The following is a 21,941-nucleotide window of genomic DNA, read 5'->3' as shown; positions in this document are numbered from 1 at the left end:
TGTCCCTTCTCCCTCAAGGGAAGCAATAGCATTTGCTCATACAAGTTGTCAGAACCTTAACATTTTGTTACAACATTTGGGTATTGGGCAAACCCAAGACCCATTTTGCTGGGGGGGGAATGTTTTAAGCCCTGTGAAAAATGCTGCAGAGTAATAGGAAGGACCACTTTTGGGGTAACTGCTGTATTTTCAGCTGGCTGAATAGCATAGCCTGAAAACCCCTAGATTAAAACAAGGCCACAGAGGCTGCTGAAGCCTCTATAATAATAGTAATATGCTATATTCTATCCTTGTTATCGGGATTTAACTGAACAAAGCTCAGAAGGCTCAGAAGTTTAGATCAGATAAGTACCCAATACCCAGACCCACAACAAGCTTTCCAGGGTCCAGAATCTATCTGTGGCAGGGTCAGACAGATGCACATCATATTCCCTCCAGTCCCATGGAGTTAAGGGTGGAAGGGTTAAAAAGCCCAATTATAACAATATTACGACTAGAACTGCTCTGAACTACCACCCCCTCACTCTTTGGGATAAGGACCCCCTTTTGCCTTCAGAAGCCTTAACAATATGACTCCTTTGGAGCTATGTGGCAAAGGTGGGGATAGGTCACCAGAGATCTAAGGGTGGCATGGAAGAATGAGACCTTTGTAGAGATCCCATATAATTTCTTCCGACAGGAGGAAGACAACTGAACCCATAGTTTGGAGCTTCTCCTCAGTCTACGAAACTGGGCTAGAAATTCCATGGGAATAGATTTGTTTATGAGGTCTCCAATACTTCCTGTTTCTGATGAAGCCAGAATACCTCCATGAACAGTCCTTCCTGTTAGATCAGTACTTCTTCTTACAAGCCCAGCTGGAAGCAGGGCATGCAAGGGTGCACATAAATGAAAAATAAATTACTGCAAACACTTTGGAATGTCACTTGAGTCTTAATTTATTGGAATTGACTTGCCAGTCCCTAGACATGATCACAAAAATAGTATTTTTGTATTTTATCTGCAGCGGGGAAAAATACAAGAAGTTACTACGAATTGAAAGTTTTAACAAGCAATAATACTCAACACCACCTTTTGCGATAAAGCCGTTGACTGGGACAAAACATTATGTCCTTGGCTGCTCCAGCATTTGTTACTATTTAGTCTTGTTGAAAAATACCTACTGCAGTGGAGGGACTCTTTATTATTATTATTTATTATTAGAAAATTGCACTGCAAAATACCATTACTAAATTGTAAATTGCCTGTCATGTTTGAATCATTCCCTGCATTTGAATCTACGTCACATCATAGGTTTATTGTCACTGAATATGACTTGCATTTGCCAAGACTGAATCTGATCTAGCCTTAACTGTTTTGTCGCAAACATTTATTACTGAGCTACACCCCCTACATGATCTGCTGTCACTCAAGATTTAGTACCATGCATTCTACTAGGATTCCACATTTGTAACTGACAAAATTGGTTTTAAACACTCATTCACCAAAAGAACTGAAAGAAATCAGAGTGTAGTGATATTAGGAAGCATACTTTGAGCTATGTTTACCAGGGAATGGGACAGAATATATTCAGATGCGTCTTTGGGGTGAAATTGTTGTTTCTTTCATGTTTTCTGCCTTTTTTGTTTTCCTTCCTCAGTAAAATCAGATGAGTTGCAAACAATCAAGAAGGAATTAACCCAAATCAAAACAAAAATTGACTCCTTGCTAGGGAGACTGGAGAAGATTGAAAAACAGCAGAAGGCTGAAGCAGGTAGGTGAAAATGATTTTTAGCCACAGAGAGCTTATTAAGAGATTAATTAAACCAGGGCATAGTTATCACTCAAACTGACAAAACAGAGAGAAAATAAAAGCTTTACAGACATTTTGCTACATAATGTAGAGTCAGAATGAAGGTAAATTAAACCACAATTTGGACTGATGGAATAAGATTTTAATATCTTTCACCAAAATAATTTCAAGAATGTGTTCTATAGTATAGTAGCAAAAAAAAAAAAAAAACGGTTTTCCAACTAGCTCTTCAGGAACCAAAGATGCATTATAGAAAAGAATTTTTAGAGTGACAAATACATTCTTGAACATGCAAAAGTAATTTACCTATTGTCTATGTTAGAAAATATTGCCTCAATACAGCTACACTGAGGTAGTTACGCCATGCAAATCCTCAATATAGACCTGCTGCACCAGTGTAAAGCAGGGAATGTTCTAGTTCTGAATCAGCTTACCCCCAGTTTGAGACAAGCCTTTAGATTTACAGAAGCTTGCAGTTTAATGATCTATGTATTACACTGTTAGTGCAGTAATGAAATGTCATTAGGAAGTTAGTCATATTTTCATGATGCTGCACTGAAAATTAGCCAAATAATTCCTATCAACGCCAATGGTACTTTCTTAGCTAATTCCTTACACGTCACACCAACCAGCTGTATATTGTGTGTACATCACAGTCTTTATTAATTAGAAGCTAGTTATAATCAATCACAAACAACCCTACATATAGGGTTAGTTCCTTAGCTGGTGTAGATCCATAATTTGGCCCATAAAAATTAGGTTCTTTTTCAAATCTATGACAGATAGTAAATACAGAGCTTGATATATCTTTATAGGAGAAGTGTGTACAACATGTATTAATTATGGTTTACATTAAAATTTAAAGTATGCAGTGGTGCTGTAGCCATGTTGGTCCCAGGACAGTAGAGAGACAAGGTGGGTGAGGTAATATCTTTTATTGGACCTACTTCTTTGGGTGAGAGAGACAAGCTTTCAAAGCTCTTCTTCAGTTCTGGGAATGTACTCAGAGTGTCATGGTATTAAATACAAAGTAGAAAAGATTATTTAGCATAAGTAAATAACACATATTTCCAGGAAACATTCAAGTGAAATGGCTGGTTATCCCCTCTTCAGTCATATAGGAATAAGGGGATGGAAGGAAGTTTGGAGAGGGGGGTCTTAAGTGGGTTATATATTGTTTTAATAAGCCATAAATCTAGTGTCTCTATTCAGTCCATGATTTTTAGTATCTAACAAAGTTATGAATTTATGCTCCCAGGGTCGTCTTTTGAAGGTGTTGCACGGGTTTCCTTTGAGAATGAGGTCTGAGAGGTCAGATATAGAGTCATCATTTTGTCAGAAGTGTTCACCCAAAGGTGATATGGTTTTTGTCTTTTATCATTTTTCTCCGTGAGTTCATTCAAGAGCATAGTGATTGTCTCATTTCACCTACATACTTATAATTGGGGCATTTAATGCTCTGGATGAGGTACCTCACATGTGTAGGAATCATGGATCTTGATCTTGAAAGGTGTGTCATGGGGATGTTGATCATTGTAACAGTGGAGATATGTCTACAGGTTTTGCATCTGTTGTTCTGGCAGTGTCTGGTGCCGCTTTGAGTTGGTATGCCCTGGTTTGTGGGGAGCTTGCTTCTGATGATGAGCTTGGAGAGGTTGAGGGATTAGTTGAAGGCCAGAAGAGGGGGTTCAGGAAAGATTTCTTTCAGGATGTTGTCTCCATCTAGTATGGATTGTAATTGTTGGATGATACCGTGCATGGAGTCAACAACCACCACACATCCATGAAACTCTCTCTAGAACATTCCCCATCCCACACTCCATGACTGGAGAGGTGTTAACATACGACTTCACCTTGAATGGTACCTTGAAATATAAGTTAACTACTTATACTAAACAATCTGTTCCACCTTGTATTTAGCTGTGACATTCTGAGTTCATTTTCCAGACCTGATAAAGAGCTCTGTGTAAGCTCAAAAGCTTGTCTGTCTCTCACCAACAGAAACTGATCCAATAAAAGATATTAACTCACCCACTTTGTCTCATTAAAATTTTAAGCAAATTAGATAAAAGTTGGTGATATATTCAGAGAATATGTAGTTGTATAGCACCCAAATGAATCACTGGTCTAAGGAAATGAGTTGAGATGGCATATCCCCACTTCAGGGAGCTTTTATATAAAACACATTACTATGCAAAACAAGCCACATGTCACTGGACTTTGAGAACCACTTTGCACTTTTGCAAAAAGGATTGTAATGTACTCATTTAAATATAAATCAGCTGAAAGAGAAAATGTTGATTCATATTGAATCATACTATTATATCTCCCAAAGTACTGCAATGAATACCCTTCACAGAGCTCTCTTGATAAGTGGGTAGGAAATAGATACAGTGATCCAGATTTTCCATTAAATTCAGTGGAATTATTCTGGATTTACATGGATATAACTAATACTACAATCTGGTCCAATAATTTTTAAATGTTTTAAAACACTAAGGTGCAGAGCCTGTCCCCTGGCTCTCCATTCCTTCCACCAGGAAGGTGGGAGGGGAGAAAGATTCTTGGAGTCTACACAAGGGATCTGCAGAATGCTTCCATTGCTGTTCTGTGGTCTGATGAGAGAATTCCTTTTCTTCATAGAATCATAGAAGATTAGGACTGGAAGAGACCTCAGGAGGTCACCTAGTCCAATCCCCTGCTCAAAGCGGGACCAATACCAACTAAATCATCCCAGCCAGGGCTTTGTCAAGCCAGGCCTTAAAAACCTCTAAGGATGGAGACTCCACCACTTCCCTAGGTAACCCATTCCAGTGCTTCATCATCCTCCTAGTGAACCAGTGTTTCCTAATATCCAACCTAGACCTTCCCCACTGCAACTTGAGACCATTGCTCCTTGTTCTGTCATCTGCCACCACTGAGAACAGCTGAGCTCCATCCTCTTTGGAACCCCCCCTTCAGATAGTTGAAGGCTTCTATCAAATCCCTCCTCACTCTCTCTTCTGCAGACTAAACAAGCCCAGTTCCCTCAGCCTCTACTCGTAAGTCATGTGCCTCAGCCCCCTGATCATTTTTGTTGCCCTCTGCTGGACTCTCTCCAGTTTGTCCACATCCTTTCTGTAGTGGGGGACCCAAAACTGGACACAATACTCCAGATGTGGCCTCACCAGTGCCAAATAGAGGGGAATAATCACTTCCCTCGATGGCAGTGCTCCTACCAACGCAGCCCAATAAGCTGTTAGCCTTCTTGGTAACAAGGGCACACTGCTGACTCATATCCAGCTTCTCATCCACTGTAATCTCCAGGTCCTTTTCTGCAGAACTGCTGTGTAGTCAGTCAGTCCCCAGCCTGTAGCGGTGCATGGGATTCTTCCACCCTCAGTGCAGGACTCTGCACTTATCCTTGTTGAACCTCATCAGATTTCTTTTGGCCCAATTCTCTAATTTGTCTAGGTCACTCTGGACCCTATCCCTACCCTCCAGCATATCTACCTCTTCCCCGAGCTTAGTGTCATCTGCAAACTTGCTGAGGGTGCAATCCATCCCATCATGCAGATCCTTAATAAAGATATTGAACAAAACCGGCCCCAAGATCGACCCCTGGGGCACTCCGCTTGATACCAGCTTCCAACTAGACATCGAGCCATTGATCACTACCCACTGAGCCTGACAATCTAGCCAGCTTTCTATCCACTTTATAGTCCATTCATCCAATCCATAGTTTTTTAACTTGCTGGCAAGAATACTGTGGGAGATCATATCAAAAGCGTTGCTAACGTCCAGATATATCACGTCCACTGCTTTCCCCATATCCACAGAGCCAGTTATCTCATCATAGAAGGCAATCAGGTTGGTCAGGCATGACTTGCCCTTGGTGAATCCATGCTGACTGTTCCTGATCACCTTCCTCTCCTCCAAGCACTTCAAAAAGTGTGTATCCAGTGCAGAACTGTCCAGTACAAAGATGGTGTCTCTTGGCTCCATGCTGGGATGAGGATTGGGGCATAACTTTGTTATTAAGAAAAGAGAGAGCGCATGTACGTTCGGTTGCAATTTTTTAATTTTAATTTTTTTTCATGAACTTACATTGCCATTCAGAAGGATATTCTAAGGACTTGAAGTTATTCCTTTTGAGGAATGATACATGTTAGAATCTGAATTCAGTGTTTTTACTGAACTTATTCACTGACTAACCAGTAAAAGCTCAGGGGATAAATTCACCTTGCAAATTTTGCTAGTGTTCTTTTCTTTATTGTTACCAATATCCTGAAATTTTTAATATTTGAAAACAGAAAAGAGAAATTGAGGGTAAAAGATTGCCTTGTGGTTTTATATCCCAATGGTTGTGCACAGTTTACATTCCCTTTTGCATAAGTTCTTTAGATTCACTTTAAATACAAATAGTATAAGAGAGACGGAGGTGTTTTTACTTTAGTCTTTCAACCAAGAATCGATGTCACGCTTGTCAATCTCAGCTATGGGCTCAGGTTGGAAACTCAAACTCTACAAGTGATAAATGTTGTGTTTTAATACTGTGGATTGCTGCAAATTGTGTCCCTAATAACTAATACTTATTTGGAAGCTTCTATAAAGCTGGATCTATTTGGTAGAGCAAATAACTCTGCAAGCTCAATAGCTAGAGTTTATAGAGAGAAAAACTGAATGTTTAGTGTGTCTCATTTGTTGGTGGAAATTAGGAGAAGGAAGCCACAACAGAGCAGTGGCTGGCTGCTCTGATTCAGTAAGATGGCAGCAGGAGAGTATTTTTTTCTGTCTATACAAAGACCAAGATTTTCAACAATGAGTGCCTAAAGTTAGGGTCTGAGGTGTGGATTTTCAAAATATCCTAAAAGTTTTAAGTATCCAGTATAATGGGAGTTGGACACTGAAATTCTTAGGCATCTTTGAAAATCCTATCCCTAAGTTCTTACTTAGACACTTTAAAAAGTGGCCTGATTTTCAAAAAGTGCTAAGCTCCCAACAACTCTCATCAAAATATATCAGGAACATAACGCTAGCACCCATTTTTGAAAGTCTTGACCAAAGTGTGGTTTTCCTGTCTCTTTTATTATGTATATGCTGTCGTTCAACTCCTTATTTTATAATGTCCTGTCCTTCTTTTACATACATATCCAATAGATTTTGTTAGGTTTAAGAATATTTTTATCATATTTCCCTCACCTTATATTTGCTGTTTATAATTTTAAGACACTAAATTAAGTAAGCAGGGAAAAAGTTCAATATGACTTTCATAAAGGCAGTGAGACAAAATGCAGTGCTGCATATAAAAAGGATTAAAATTTCCACTGCTTCTTATCTGCTGTTTGTCTTTACGATTTCCATTATTCATTCTGAGCAGGAGCTCACAGTGCCTGTTCATGCTGTTTAATATCTTATGCATAAAGTTTGTCTTCTGAAATTTCCAGCCTTTCAAGACATTCTCCTCCTTAGCACAGATCTTGAAATGAGGAAGAGCAGAAGCAATGCTTAAGCAAATTAAAAAGGTTTTAGGTGGTTACCATTTGTTGATAGCACTACAAGTGTGTACCAAAAAACTGTTGAATCAAATGCCATAGCAGAAATTTGGCTGATACTATAGCTTATGCTAACATCACTAGTTATAACTATGAAGCTGTTATACTGGTAAACATTGAATATTTTATAAGGCTCCATGGGCTGGTTTTTGCACTAAAAATCTGTACAACCACATTGATTTCAAAGAGGATACCTATGATGTTCCTTAATTCTTTGAGTTCAAGATTCTTTCTGTAAAGATGTTAGGTCTAAGGAAACAAAGCCTTATTTATTCTGAAGCTTTAGCAAGCACAATTTGAGAGGGAGTGGGGTCAAAGGCTAACAAGACTGAAGAGATTAAAACAAATGTGTATATACAGAGGGAGAAACTAGTGCTGTCTTTGCTTAAGATTATGTGATACATAACAGTGTCAGGCGTTTTGAGTACTAGGTATGGCATGTAATAATTTAAAGTAGAAACCATATTGTATTCATAAAGCTGAAAGATATATAACTTCACAGCCAATTTCAGATTCATTCACTGTGTAACAAGAAATGAGATGAGCTTGCTGGTAATATAAAACAGTCAGTTTAGAAAAGACAGAAATGTTTCTTTTGTTTTGTAAGTTCCATCCCTGATAGGTATTGTCACTTTCAGACTGAAATAACATTGCTAACCCAGCTACAGGCAAATAGTCCCCTAACCTGCTGTCATTTTGAGTGCATAAAGGTTTTCATCCTTTCATCCTAAAGTGAATAGGAGTGAGTCTTTGGTCCCTCCAAGCCCCCTGCTCTGCTGCTCCTCCAACTACTCTATAAGACAATCTGTCAGTCCTCTCCCATCCCTCCTGTGGACTTCTGCTGCCTGAGTGAAATTCTTCAAGGTATGGAGGACAAATGCAAGGCCATCTGCATCACTTAAGTCCCACACTGGAGTTGAGCAGGGTGGACCATGCAGGGGAGCTTCCATGAGCTCTGCGTGCCTTGAAAATAGTCTTTATGTTGACCCCACTTTGGCAGGAATGGAAAGCAGCAATGCATTTGAGCCAAGGGTAGGGGCCATAAATGGATCCAGTTGTCCCAGCACACTGTGCAAACAGAGAGAATGAGGAGGTGCTGCAACTGCTACTCCAGCCCTTAGTAATGGGACCAGTTTGACTAGTAGGATTTATTAACTGTATACTTATTGAGAAATAATCACACAATGATTATGCAAATCCCTGCACACTTATTGGCCATTATCATCTGTCAGCCAGTGAGAGCACAGGGATTTAACTGCACAACGATTATGCAAACTGGGTTCCCACAACACAGCAGAGTCCAGAGAATTGCATGACTGGGGCAAAACTGTGTATTTTTGCACCACTGACTGTACTCGGTCCCTTCACTTTGATTGGCTGAGTGCGCCGGTGTTGCAGATGATTTACTCAGTAACTTTAGGAGTAAGGTAATTTGATGATAATTATCTGGTGGATATTAACATACCATATTTCATAAACCTAGCTCCATCTGGAGAATGGAGGTATGAAGTCTGCCTGAGAGCACTGTTCATTCCAAGCAACAGAAAAGGTTACTGAATTTCTACAGGGTATGCTTTCCTTACAGAAGCTCAAAAGAAGCAAATGGAAGATAATGCTGAGTTGATCCAAGAGGAATGCATATCAGAGAATGCAGATAACTCTACAGAAGAGCCTATTGAAGTAGGGCCAGATGCAGATGGGGATGGAGAAGAGATGACTGATGGAATAGAGGAGGATTTTGATGAGGATTGCAGCAATGAGCTGGTAAGAAATTAACATGCCATGGCTATGTATACAGTTATTATGAATAACCATGGAAGTCCAATAATAATTTTTTTAGGATCAGGATTAACAAAAATGTTAATAATGACACTTTGATGCTGCCTCCACCTCTGAGGGACTCCCCAGGCTTCCCCTGAGTCCCTGGGAGCCTGGGAAGACCCTCACTGCCAGAGTGAGGAACCTAGAAGCCCTAAGAGCCCCGTTTCCAGCCATGTCTCTCCAGGCTCCCAGCTCTGCATGGCAGGGCTGCACCAGAGCTGCAGACCTGGGAAACCCAGGCTCCTCTGCAGCCCACCAAGCAAGCTTGGTGAAAGTTCATCAAAACCAAAACATTTCTGCAGAACATTTTGGTTTCGACTAAACTGAATTTTCTGATGAAAACCTGTTTCATTGGAAAATTGCTGACCAGCTCTAGTGCTAATACCTGTTCAAGGGAATTGGTTTTAATACCAGTGGGAGCCATTTTGTAGACAAAAGTGGTGGTTTCTGGTGTTTTTACCACTGTATTGATTAAACCAGGTTTCAGGTTCCCTAATGTAGACATGGCCTGAATGACTGAGTGTTGTACATCTTGGAAACCAGAGCCAATGTTTGCTGTGGTTATGAAATCCTTGTATTTTCATGCCTGCTTGTTAATTACATCATTATTTGGAGCAAGACTCTTCCCTTCTCTGAGCCTCTGTTTTCCCATCTGTTATATGGGAATAATGATACTTGTTCTCTTTTGTAAAATGTTGTGAGATCCATGGATGTAAAGTTGCTATACAAGTTCTAAGTAGTAGTAGGATATATTTTACCTACTGGATACACTGTAATTCGCTATGGATACCTTTGCATTTGGTGACTTTACCTCTCTCTCTTTATTTCCCCTCTACAATATGTGATATACAAGTATAAAGCAAAAAGAAAAGGAGGACTTGTGGCACCTTAGAGACTAACCAATTTATTTGAGCATGAGCTTTCGTGAGCTACAGCTCACTTCATCGGATGCATACTGTGGAAATTGCAGAAGACATTATATACACAGACACCATGAAACAATACCTCCTCCCACCCCACTCTCCTGCTGGTAATAGCTTATCTAAAGTGATCATCAAGTTGGGCCATTTCCAGCACAAATCCAGGTTTTCTCACCCTCCGCCCCCCCACAGACAAACTCACTCTCTTGCTGGTAATAGCCCATCCAAAGTGACCACTGTCTTCACAATGTGTATGATAATCAAGGTGGGCCATTTCCTGCAGAAATCCAGTTTCTCTCATCCCCTCACCCCCCTCCAAAAACCACACACACAAATGATTTTCATGCAGGTTGTAAGGAGAGTGGTCACTTTGGATAGGCTATTACCAGCAGGAGAGTGAGTTTGTGTGTGTGGTTTTTGGAGGGGGGTGAGGGGGTGAGAGAACCTGGATTTCTGCAGGAAATGGCCCAACTTGATGATCACTTTAGATAAGCTATTACCAGCAGGAGAGTGGGGTGGGAGGAGGTATTGTTTCATGGTGTCTGTGTATATAATGTCTTCTGCAATTTCCACAGTATGCATCCGATGAAGTGAGCTGTAGCTCACGAAAGCTCATGCTCAAATAAATTGGTTAGTCTCTAAGGTGCCACAAGTCCTCCTTTTCTTTTTGCGAATACAGACTAACATGGCTGTTACTCTGAAAGTATAAAGCAATTCAGCCATCTCCACAAGGCAAACAGATTGCTTGGTATAGTGTAGTTTAGGTTGTGAGGCAGAGAGACCATGAAAAGCCCACTAAAGACACTGCCTCCATGGTTTAGTTCATCTCCTATTCATACTGTATAAACAGTGCACACCTGTGTTCATTTAACGTATTTAGAAGTATTTTTAGAGCTTCCTGGGAAAATGCTGGAAAACTGGTGACTGTGTTGCAGTCAGTGAGACCACTTTTGGTTTGCAAGAACAGTTCGACTTCAAGTTATGAAAGCATTAGTTTTCTTTATTTACTGCTTCCCCACCAATGATAAATGAGTGCCCTTAAATTCACTATTAGATCTGAGGATTCAGGTGATTGGTAGAGTAGATTCCTCTTCTGGTGCTCTTTGCCTTCCTATTGGCCGCATGTTGTTTTCCTTCTTCATTAGTTCCTTGTCCAGTGGTAACTTAAAGCATTACTGACTTTAGCTATGTGTGGAAGTGAAAGAGCCACACAATTAGAAAGAAGTGAGGGAGAAGGAATTGCTATGAAATATTGCTTGAGAGCATATCTAAGCAATGGGCAGTTCTCTTAGGGTGGCTGTTTTGGTATAATTGACCTATGTGTCTTTCTTCAGCAGCTCTCATTCTGATACTCAGCTCCTTGGGCAAAAGTTATTATGATATGATACGGGCAGTTCATTATGTATTTTGTGAATTTCACCTATTCTATTATATATTTAATTTTGTTAAGGTGCCTTCAGAAATTGACATAAATTTAATAGAAGATGAGATATATAAATATTATGGTCAAGTCTAAAGAAGTCTTGAGCACCTTCTCTACTCCCACTTAAGTCAATGATACTTCAATCACTGAAAAGTCAATTTGCATCTTGCAAATGTGGGTCCTCAGTGTGTTTGTCTATGTATTTGTTCCTTATCTTTTTTTTCCTGGTATAATTTAGTTATGTGGGGCTTGCTAATTCAAGTTGCTTCTTGTTCATTTGCACACTCATTCTCTAGCTCCCAGACTCAAACTGATTCACATATCAATTGACTGCTGCTCAAGCAAAAGACAGTGATTGTTCCCCTTAAGAGAATAATCTAGCCAGTTTTTAATATAATAAAAGAAGTTTCACACAAACATGATTTCACCAAACTTTCCACATACAAAAATTTATCCTGGGGCTAGGAACAAATATGAAAAATTTCAGGGCACATTTTCTGAAATTTATAATCTCCTAAAAATAGGGATTTAGAATCAAGATGGGGAAAGTGTCTTTTCTACTGCAGCACATATATCAGAATAACTGAGAGCATATGCAAAAATATTTGTAAAGGTGAATTGGTTCGGTTATTTCCTTGTGGAGAGAGAATAAGAAAAATCAAACAATTGATGATTTATCCTAGTCTAATTTATTTACAATACACACCTTTTGAAAAGCAATGTTAGAGAGCGAAATCAATGCAGATTAAGTTTAGATTATAGAATCACAGAAATTTAAGGCTGGAAAAGACTTCATGAGATCAGCAAGTCCATCTCGCCATGCTGAGGCAGAACCAAGTATACCTAGACCATCCTTGACAGGTATTTGTCCAACCTGGTCCAATGATGAGGATTCCACAACCTCCTTTGGAAGTCTATTCCAGAGCTTAACTACCCTTATAGTTAGAAACTTTTGCTTAATATATAACCTAAATCTCCCTTGCTGAATCTTAAACCCATTACTTCTTGTCGTACAGATTTAGACCTCAAATCAGCAAAGCATTTAAACCCATCTATATTATATTGTCCGAGAAGAATAGCATCCATCAAGTTGGATGCCATTCATAATAAATAATCATAACAAACTACAATAGTTACTAATAATGCAATGATGGTTCAGTAGTTATGCAGTCACTAGACCAGATTGTGATCTCAATTTTGTTTACATTGACCATCCGCAGGCACGGCTCACCGTTGCCAGCCAATGGGAGCTGCAGGAAGCGGCACATCCCTGCAGTCCGCACTTCTTTCTGCAGCTCCCGTTGGCCAGGAACGGTGAACCACGACCACTGGGAGCTACAGGGGACCGTGCCTGCGGATAGTCAATGTCAGCAAAATGTCTGGCGGCCCACAATCAGATTACCCTGATGGGCCACATGCCGAAGGTTGCCGACCCCGGCATAGATTCAATGTAGTTATTCCCCATGTATACTGGTGCAGCTGAGATCAGAATTTATTCCCTATCTATTAACTACATTTCTGTTACATTTGCCTCACAGAGATATTTCATTGTCTGTTTTATAGCCCTCTGTAGTGTATGTATCCAGCCTAGTCTATTTTCTTCGCATTTTTCATGCTTTTACTGACTTTAGATGAAGAATCATGTGTCAGAAATAAAGCACACCAGTAACTGAAACATACAGAGCTCAGGGTTAGTTTTCTTGCTGCATTCAGTTTTATCATGCAAAAATTAAATCACTGCCATATGATTTGATAATATCAACATATCTTCTCTATCTTCATCACAGCACACTGGAACTCACCACATACCTTGGACTATACAGACAAGACCATATTTCGACCACTGAATTTCAACTTTCTGACAAATTAGTATCTATAAATACAAATTCCCTTTAGTATCTACAAAGTATCTACAAAGTACATATTCCAAACATTTCCTAGCACTATAGAGCCTGATGCAAAGCGTATAGAATGACTGCAGTTAACTTTGGATCAGGCCCATTGTGATAATTTTTGTCCCTACTAATAAGTAACAAGGAATTACTTTTTTGGTAAAATAGCAAACCTGCGTGGAACAAGAAAATTTAAATTTTCTTGCATTTTTTTTACAAGAATGCCAATATTCAACAAATGCAAAGTTATGCACATTGAAAAACATGATCCCAACTATACATATAAAATGATAGGGTCTAAATTAGCTGTTACCACTCAAGAAAGAGAGCTTGGAGTCGTGGATAGTTCTCTAAAAACATCTACTCAGTGTGCAGAGGGAGTCAAAACAGAAAACAGAATGTTGGGAATCATTAAGAAAGGGATAGATAATAAGACAGAAAATATCATATTGCCTCTATATAAATCCATGGTGCGCCCACATCTTGAATACTGCATGCAGATTTGGTCGCCCCATCTCAAAAAAGATATATTGGATTTGGAAAAGGTACAGAGAAGGGCAACAAAAATGATTAGGGGTATTGAACAGCTTCCATATAAGGAGAGATTAATAAGATTAGGACTTTTCAGCTTGGAAAAGAGACAGCTAAGTGGGGATATGACAGAGGTCTATAAAATCATGACTGGTGTGGAGAAAGTAAATAAGAAAGTGTTATTTACTCCTCATAACGCAAGGACTAGGAGTCACCAAATGAAATTAATAGGCAGTAGGTTTAAAACAAAGAAAAGGAAGTATTTTTTCACACAACGCACAGTCAACCTGTGGAACTCCTTGCCAGAGGATGGTGTGAAGGACAAGACTATAACAGTGTTCAAGAAGAACTAGATAAGTTCATAGAGGATAGGTCCATCAATGGCTATTAGCCAGGATGGGCAGAGATGGCGTCCCTAGCCTCTGTTTGCCAGAAGCTGGAAATGGGCAACAGGAGATGGATCACTTGATGATTACCCGTTCTGTTTATTCCCTCTGGGGCACCTGGCATTGGCCCAGAAGAAAGGCTACTGGGCTAGATGGATCTTTGGTCTAACCTAGTATGGCTTTTTTATGTTCTTATGTTTAGGTAGTAAAATAAACTGTACTGAAAAGAAATAAAAGAATCATTCTACTGAACCATACACATCTTACACAAGCAAGTACTACTGTAGCCAAGTCCTGTATTTACATATCTCAAGCAAAGCATGATGGATTTTATCTAGTGTATTTCACATTCCAGTCATCTAAGTTTGATTTCTAATACCAGATTTGCTTTAAAGATTATGAGCCAGATTCTGCTCTGAGTTGCATCAACATAAGCCAGAGTGATTCCACTCTAATCAATAGAGTTAACTGGATGTGGCTCTCCAAGATTTAGTAGCTTGCAACATGTTTTCTACATTGCACATTCTTCCATTGTACTAGTTTCCACAGAAGAAACTATACCATCAAGTAGAAGGTTCAACTATTGTATCTGCTGAAGTGATGCTGGGCCAGAATCTTGTTTTGATTAGTCTGAATGTTTTAATGTCAACAGAAATACAGTTGGACAATTTCCCTGGTGTACTGAACACTTTGGACTTCAGTGAGCTTTTTCTCAATAGCACTGAAATCATGGAGTTCTTCATTCCTAAGACAAATGAATAGGTAAAAGGTTGTGTTCACTTGATGAATATCAGTGCACGATACTTATATTTGAGCAAGCTAAGAAAGTCATTAGCAGAAGCATACCTGACAGATACTAAGGTGTTGCACCTTCTAAAGCTGCCGTGAATCTAATAACCTGTGACTGAAAAAATGGAAAAAGTAATAAAAGCATGTCATCAGAAATCAGAAAATTGCAAGAAACTTTCTGACATGCCCTTTTTTATATTTAATATATGCAGTATCACAATAGACTCATTTATTGTTCACACTGTTGTATAAATGAGTCATTGGAAAGACCTTGCCATACCACATTTTTCTGGCAGCTACTCCGAGGTAGACTTCCTAAGCATAGTACAGGATTTTGAGCATGTTACTCTCACTGGTTGTAACTTGATTTTTTTTTTCATCTAAATCCACTATAGCTTTAGGAATTTGTCCAACAAGATTTCCATCACTCACTTCATGTCTATTAAACCCTTTAGCAATTCAGTTATTTTTCTGGATACCTAAAATTGCACACTTGAAAAAATACTAAACAGGCAGAAGAACTTGCCCATCATCTTTCACATAGAATATCAGGGTTGGAAGGGACCTCAGGAGGTTATCTAGTCCAACTCCCTGCTCAAAGCAGGACCAATCCCCAATTTTTGCCCCAGATCCCTAGATGCCCCCTCAAGGATTGAACTCACAACCCTTGATTTAGCAGGCCAATGCTCAAACCACTGAGCTATCCCTCCCCCTCTTTACCTACTTTTCTATGTAGTATCCAACAACAAAACTCTTTCACAACATCAATTTTTAAAACAATATGCATAACTTATATGGCTAAACTACAGGCTTCTAGAGACTTAAAAGGTTGCGTATATGAGTGTGGGCTATTCTGTTGTTCAGATCCAGTGATTTGAGCAGGAACCTGGGAGTCAGGAATAGAAGTGGGCAAAACTTTTCAGATGAATAATATATTAGCTGAAATGTGATTTTGGGTTGACCAAAATTATCCAAAAATTTGGGTCAAACTCAGCAAATAGTTTTGGCCAGGAAAAAAATGAAATAAAAAATGATTTTGAAAAGTCAAAATGTTGTGTTTCAAGTCAAAGTCAAAACTGTTCAACTTCTCATTTCAAAACAAGGATTTACTTAGAAATTTTGCTAGATTTATTGTTTTAAGGGTAAAAAACACAAAAATGAAGCAAAACCAAAAAAATTAATTCCAGGTTGAATGATGCATTTAGTTTGACCCAGACCAGTTTGGGGTTGTTTTTTTGTTTTTGTTTTCCTTTCAATGAGAAAAACTGAAGAATTCTATTTTGGATCATCCTGAAACAAATTTTTGGGGATTTTTCAGTTGAGCCACCAAACAAAAATCAATTATTCACTCAGTTCTAGTCAGGATTCTGTTGGATTGTATTCCCAACTGTGCTGCTGTTCAATGTGTGGTGAATATTATTTTTAGTTCTTAGTCTCCACTGGTGCACAAGCAAAACTGTGCATGTGTATACTTGCTTTCTGCATGCAATATGAAAAATACATCTTTACCAAGTAGTGTATGCAGGATAATTACAAACTTTGTCAGGAGGAAACCCCAAGATGTCTTCAAACTAAATCTTTCTGGGTTGGAGGGGAAAAAATGTAAGAAGTCTTTACCCATGGAACTAACAGGTATACCCTTCAACAAGACAGAAAAAAATTAATTTATTTTCTCAGAAATACTATACCCAACAATCCTGGGCCTCCTGAATTTTCAACAATCATTTACCTTTATAGCATGGTCTGCAAAGACATATAGATAATTAGGTATGAGCTAATCTGAGTTCTCAGAACCTGATTCGCCACTCACTTATATTTCTCTTGACATCACTGAAGTTATCCTGTTTTAAATCTGTGTGGGCTAGATTCTCAGCAGTCAAGCCATGTAATCTGTTGAAGTGATTGGAGCTATGCTGATTTACACCAGTGCAGCATCAGGCCCTGAGTTTATAAAATTAATGCCAGAAGTTCAATGAGGAAAAAGTTGGACCCTTTAGCATCTAGCCTCTTTTTGAAGTATGTTCCTCTGAAGTGAAATTGCTGGATGCGTCCTGTAACGCCCAGTAGAGCTAACAGCTGTAATCTCCACTAGTGGCTTCCAGTGAAGAGTCCACCCACGTGTAACAGATGTATTTATGACTCTGGAGACATACTGGACCCTGGAGACATACTGGACCCTGTTCTCCTACTGCAAGATTCGAGTCCCATTGAAATCACAGAAGTCATGTGTGTTCTGCAGTGGTTAAATCAGAGACACCAATTCTGAGAAAAGACATTTACAGTTAAGGTTGAATTAGTGTTTTTCTAGAGAAAAGTAATAAAAGAACTTAGTACAACCTACAAGTATTTAGACTATTTCTGAAAAGTATGAATAAACTGCTAAAACCCAATACCATGCTATGGCAATCCAAAATAAAAATACTCTTAATTACTAGATATACTGTCAATAAATAAAGCCTGCTTTGGGGAAAACTCTTGTATACCAAATGTTAACAGGAACTCTAGCCTGACAGTGTTTTAGCTATGAGCCTTTTTTGAAACATTAGCATGGATGATATTTTGTCAATATATTTGAAATGTAAAAGCATTTCTGACTACTGCTGTACTGTGCTGAGTTGTCTAAATAGCTTATGCCTCGCTCTTTCTTTGCTCTTGGATTGTGATTGAAAAGGATAGCTGTTATCTTTTTGCGCTGTTTGTTAGCTTGCCAGGTAGTCACCAGCAGATTCATCATCACTGAGTAAGTTTGTTCGGATTCTTGGATCAATTTTTGTTTTGTTTTGGCTTTTTGGTAGGTCTCTATTGTTACCTTAAGCTTTTAAAAAATAACAAATGGTTTCTCACCTCTCATGGTATTCAGTATTTTAAGACATGAAAATATTTATTTTAATTGCCCATTTTTAAAACTACCAAAAGCATGATTTAAAAAAAATCATCTCTTACTATTACACCCACAATTGTTACTGTGTCAGATCGATTCAGACACACAATAGTCTCATGACATAGGCCAACTATTGCAGGCTGTATAGTTGTACCCATGTTGGTCCCAGGATATAAGAGAGACAAGGTGGGTGAGATAATCTTTTTATTGGATCAACTTCTTTAAAGCTTGTCTCTCTCACCAACAGAAGTTGGTCCAATAAAAGATATTGTCTCACCCACATTGTCTCTTTCATAGCATAGACCAACTTTCATGTCAGGTCAAATATTTTTCTCGGATGGACACACACAAAATACTACAGTGAATAGGCAAAATACATTTCTGATATAACTTGACTTTAATGTCTGATACTACTAGCCTGATTTTGCTGATTCTTCTCCTGATGTAAATCGGGAGTAACTTCATACAAGTCAGTGGAAATACAGCAGTGTGCAACTAATGAGAGCAGAATCAAACCCTGTCTAAGTGTTGTACAGAACTAGGCAGTTAACACTTTTTAACTGCAAAAATCCAACATAAATTCCAAACTAGATTTTTGTGTGCTCATGAAAAATAGGTTCTGAATTTGTAACTTTAACTCAGGAAGATTACAGAAATTTTAAATAATTTGCTAATATTAGGACAAAATTACTTTAAATAGAGTAAGTTCTGTACTCACTAAGTTAACACTGGTATAACTTCTTTGATTTCAGTGGAGTTATTCTTGATTTACATCAGTGTAAGTATTTCAGTTGACTTCATTAGGCATTGGATCAGACCCCAAGATGTTTTTGAATATTTCCACTGCCTACAAAAGTATCTCCAGCCCGGACACCGGAGAAGCAGTGTCAGGGGACCATGCTATTGCTCTGCAGTCTCAGTAGAAGTTTCTACCTCACACTGAGAAGTTCCTAAGGACACAGCCACGCCGCTTGGGCTGTGCATTGAACTAAGGATTAAACCTATCCACTCAATCCTGCAATTCTTTGATTTAACTGTAGTTGAGCAGTCACCATATATCATACATTTTTCCTGGTGTGCCAGACTTTGAAAGTACATAGCTTTAGTTCCCCTGGAAAACATTCATTTCACAGTCCTTATCAAAATGCTTCAGATTCAAGAACGGTCAATAATAAAACCATCAGAGGGAATATTTTCCTTCAAACCATGTCTGTAAATCAAAGAGCATCTTTGTGGAAGTAAAGTGGGGCAATGCTGAAAAGTCAAAAGGTAGCTGTTCTTTTTTCTGAATAAATTGACAAAAATTATAAACATTATTTTATTCCTTTCTACAGCAGTCCCAAAGACACTGTAGTTAGTGACCCATTGTTACCAAAAGGTCTTATTTTCTGAGAAAATATAAATATTATTTAAATGTTTTTATGACTGGCTAACACCATAATGACAGGTTTCAGAGTAGCAACCATGTTAGTCGGTATCCGCAAAAAGAACAGGAGTACTTGTGGCACCTTAGACACTAACAAATTTAATACTACTAAATAAATGGGTTAGTCTCTAAGGTGCCACAAGTACTCCTGTTCTTAACACCATAATGTGAAAGTCAGTTTGAATTTATCAGTGTGCGGCCATTTATGGACCTCAGAAAAGGGAAATAATTATTAAAATGGTAGCAATCTAATTCCTTTAAATACAAACCAACTAACCTGTTAGAAACAAAATTACTGGCTCAACTTTCCAGATAACAAGGTTTTGGACGTCGATTAAATTCCATTTTAACCTAGTCTACTCTGTTTGGATGTACAGCAGCAGTCTCCAGTTATGTTGCTATTGACCATTACATACATTAAATTTTCACAGCACTTTTCAAACATAGAGTAAGACATACTCCTTACTCCAACGAGCATAAAATATAAAATCCAAATTCTGCTCCTCCTCCCACTAAGGAAGTATAATCCTAGTGCCCTGCTGAGTCATTCTGCCTCCATAGATAGAATGCCTTGGTCTCGCCAGTAAAGTTCTCTATAGAAATTATTCGTTATAAGGGAAAGATGGGTCAGTTCCTGGAAGACGTATGTTTGAAGGAGAGAGGGATTGTCAGACAACAAATGGAAGACTATTCCAAGTACTGAAGGCAGTATAAACTTATTTTAGAACCTAACCGTGCTCCCATTGAATTCAATTGGATTTTTTAACCATTAACTTCAATGAGAGCAAGTTTGGGTTCTTAGAGTATAAGGATGTTTGGGTGGGTAATGATCTGGTTCAGGATAATAAAGTCAACATCCATGTCACATGACAAAGGTCAGTATACACTGACTCCAGTAGCTACTGTTACAAAGATCAAGTTTTATTCTAAGTTCTGAAAAATATCTAGCACACTGCCAGAGCTAATCAAATTATCATTAATAAGATACAAAAGCTGAAAACTGAGTAGAAGAGGAAGAAGGAGGCTGCATTTGCAATAAGGGAAGAGGAATGGAGGCACACAGACTGTGAGGGGCAGAGCTGAAGAAGGTGACAACAGAGAGTTAAGTGAGTGCACCCAGTGGTTCTACATTTACATAGCACAATGCAATCTTTAATCCAGCATTTCAGTTTTTGTCATTTAAGTTTAATAGAAAAAACTCTTGAAAATCTCATAGAATAAAATTGATAGATGCTATTATGCACTGTCATGTATAGGTAAAATAAGTATTAATGGGGAAAGAGCCTAAGAGAAGCTATTTAAAATATACTATTAAATTTATGTCCTGCTTCTCTTCTCATTTCCAAATGTTCTGGTAAATCTTGCTTGCTCTTTCATGCCATTACTTCTCTTCTCTGTCCACCAGGATCACACTCTCAAACCCACCCTTTTCCAAGGCAAGTGTCAAAACAATCTACCTCCCTCTTTCTTTTTCTTTTCTTTTTTTTTTTTTTGATTGCCTTCATTCAGGACCGTTTCTCCACCACCTGCAATACCTTCCTATTACTCATTACTGTTACTGTCCCGTCCCTCTTCCTCTCCATTCATTCCTTCTCCTTTCCCCTGGGCCTATTGTGGACTCTCTAACATCATTCCAGACTCTTTCAACTACCTGTTCCCATTAACATCCCTTTTCTTCTCCCACCATTTTGTTTTGCCTTGCTCTTTACATTACCTACAATGTCTACATTTTTTCCCCTCTCCAATTCCTTCCTCAATATTAGACAAAACTGGGCAAGTTTAACAGATGTTTCCTTAATTAAAATGAGTTCTCTCAGTCTTTCACTTTCCTAAAACACACATTAGTGAAACATTAAAAAATAAAATTAAAAGCTTAGTCATGTTGAGTGGCCTTAGAGTAGGATTTTCAGCAATTCTTTAAAGTTTAAACCCTCCATTCAGTCCTGCTCCCTTGGCACTGGTAGGGCAGGAATTCTTACCTTTAGCATTAATGCTGATTGGATTACCGGTTCACACTGGGGAATCCCCACTCCTCATATCAAGCAGAGATTAAAGCAGCTAAAATTTTCTTTTACAACTTTTTGACAGCACTCTGAATCCCAAAAACACCTCATCTGCACCATTAGCATTATCAGGGCTCATGCTTAAAAGTGAGCTGGCTGGCATGCCAGTAGAAAGACTGACTTACATCTCATGCCACTCGAATGGGCCAGATCCTGAGAGGTGCTAAAATGGGATTATCATTGCCTTCAGCGCAAGTTGCAGCACCTCTCAGCATTTGGCACGATATTTGCTCATGTTTGGGGTTCAGGAAACACAGGGGCATCTGCACAGTTACTGCTCCATAGAGCTGGATCCTGGCATGTGCAGAGCTTTCTTCACTTCAGCTTGTTTCAGTGGGATTGAGGGCACGTAGCACATTGCAGAATTGAGCCGATATTTCACTGATTTTGGTCTGTGCCAGACAAACTCTTATGTCTCCCGCTTCTTGACTTCACTCTTCTCAAGGAAAAAAAAACTATGAATAAAAAAAAGGAGAGCAAAAA

General features: G+C 38.8%; 1 protein-coding gene across 13 annotated transcripts in view; it reads left to right on the top strand.

Annotated features, from left to right (window-relative positions):
• Positions 1-21,941, top strand: part of RALYL (RALY RNA binding protein like) — a 577,640-nt gene that overhangs the window by 539,992 nt on the left and 15,707 nt on the right. For 10 of the 13 annotated variants that reach the window (XM_043539415.1, XM_043539410.1, XM_043539409.1 and 7 more), the window contains 2 exons: positions 1,640-1,753; positions 8,894-9,090. In XM_043539415.1, coding sequence (XP_043395350.1) covers positions 1,640-1,753; positions 8,894-9,090 — 311 coding nt within the window. The remainder of the gene's footprint in view (positions 1-1,639; positions 1,754-8,893; positions 9,091-21,941) is intronic. The other 3 variants (XM_043539414.1, XM_043539413.1, XM_043539416.1) reach the window with 1 other exon arrangement.

Source organism: Chelonia mydas, chromosome 2, assembly GCF_015237465.2.
Source record: "Chelonia mydas isolate rCheMyd1 chromosome 2, rCheMyd1.pri.v2, whole genome shotgun sequence".
Classification (NCBI taxonomy): domain Eukaryota; kingdom Metazoa; phylum Chordata; order Testudines; family Cheloniidae; genus Chelonia; species Chelonia mydas.
Note: the sequence above shows the minus strand (reverse complement) of the source record. Positions and strands in the feature narration are given on the sequence as shown.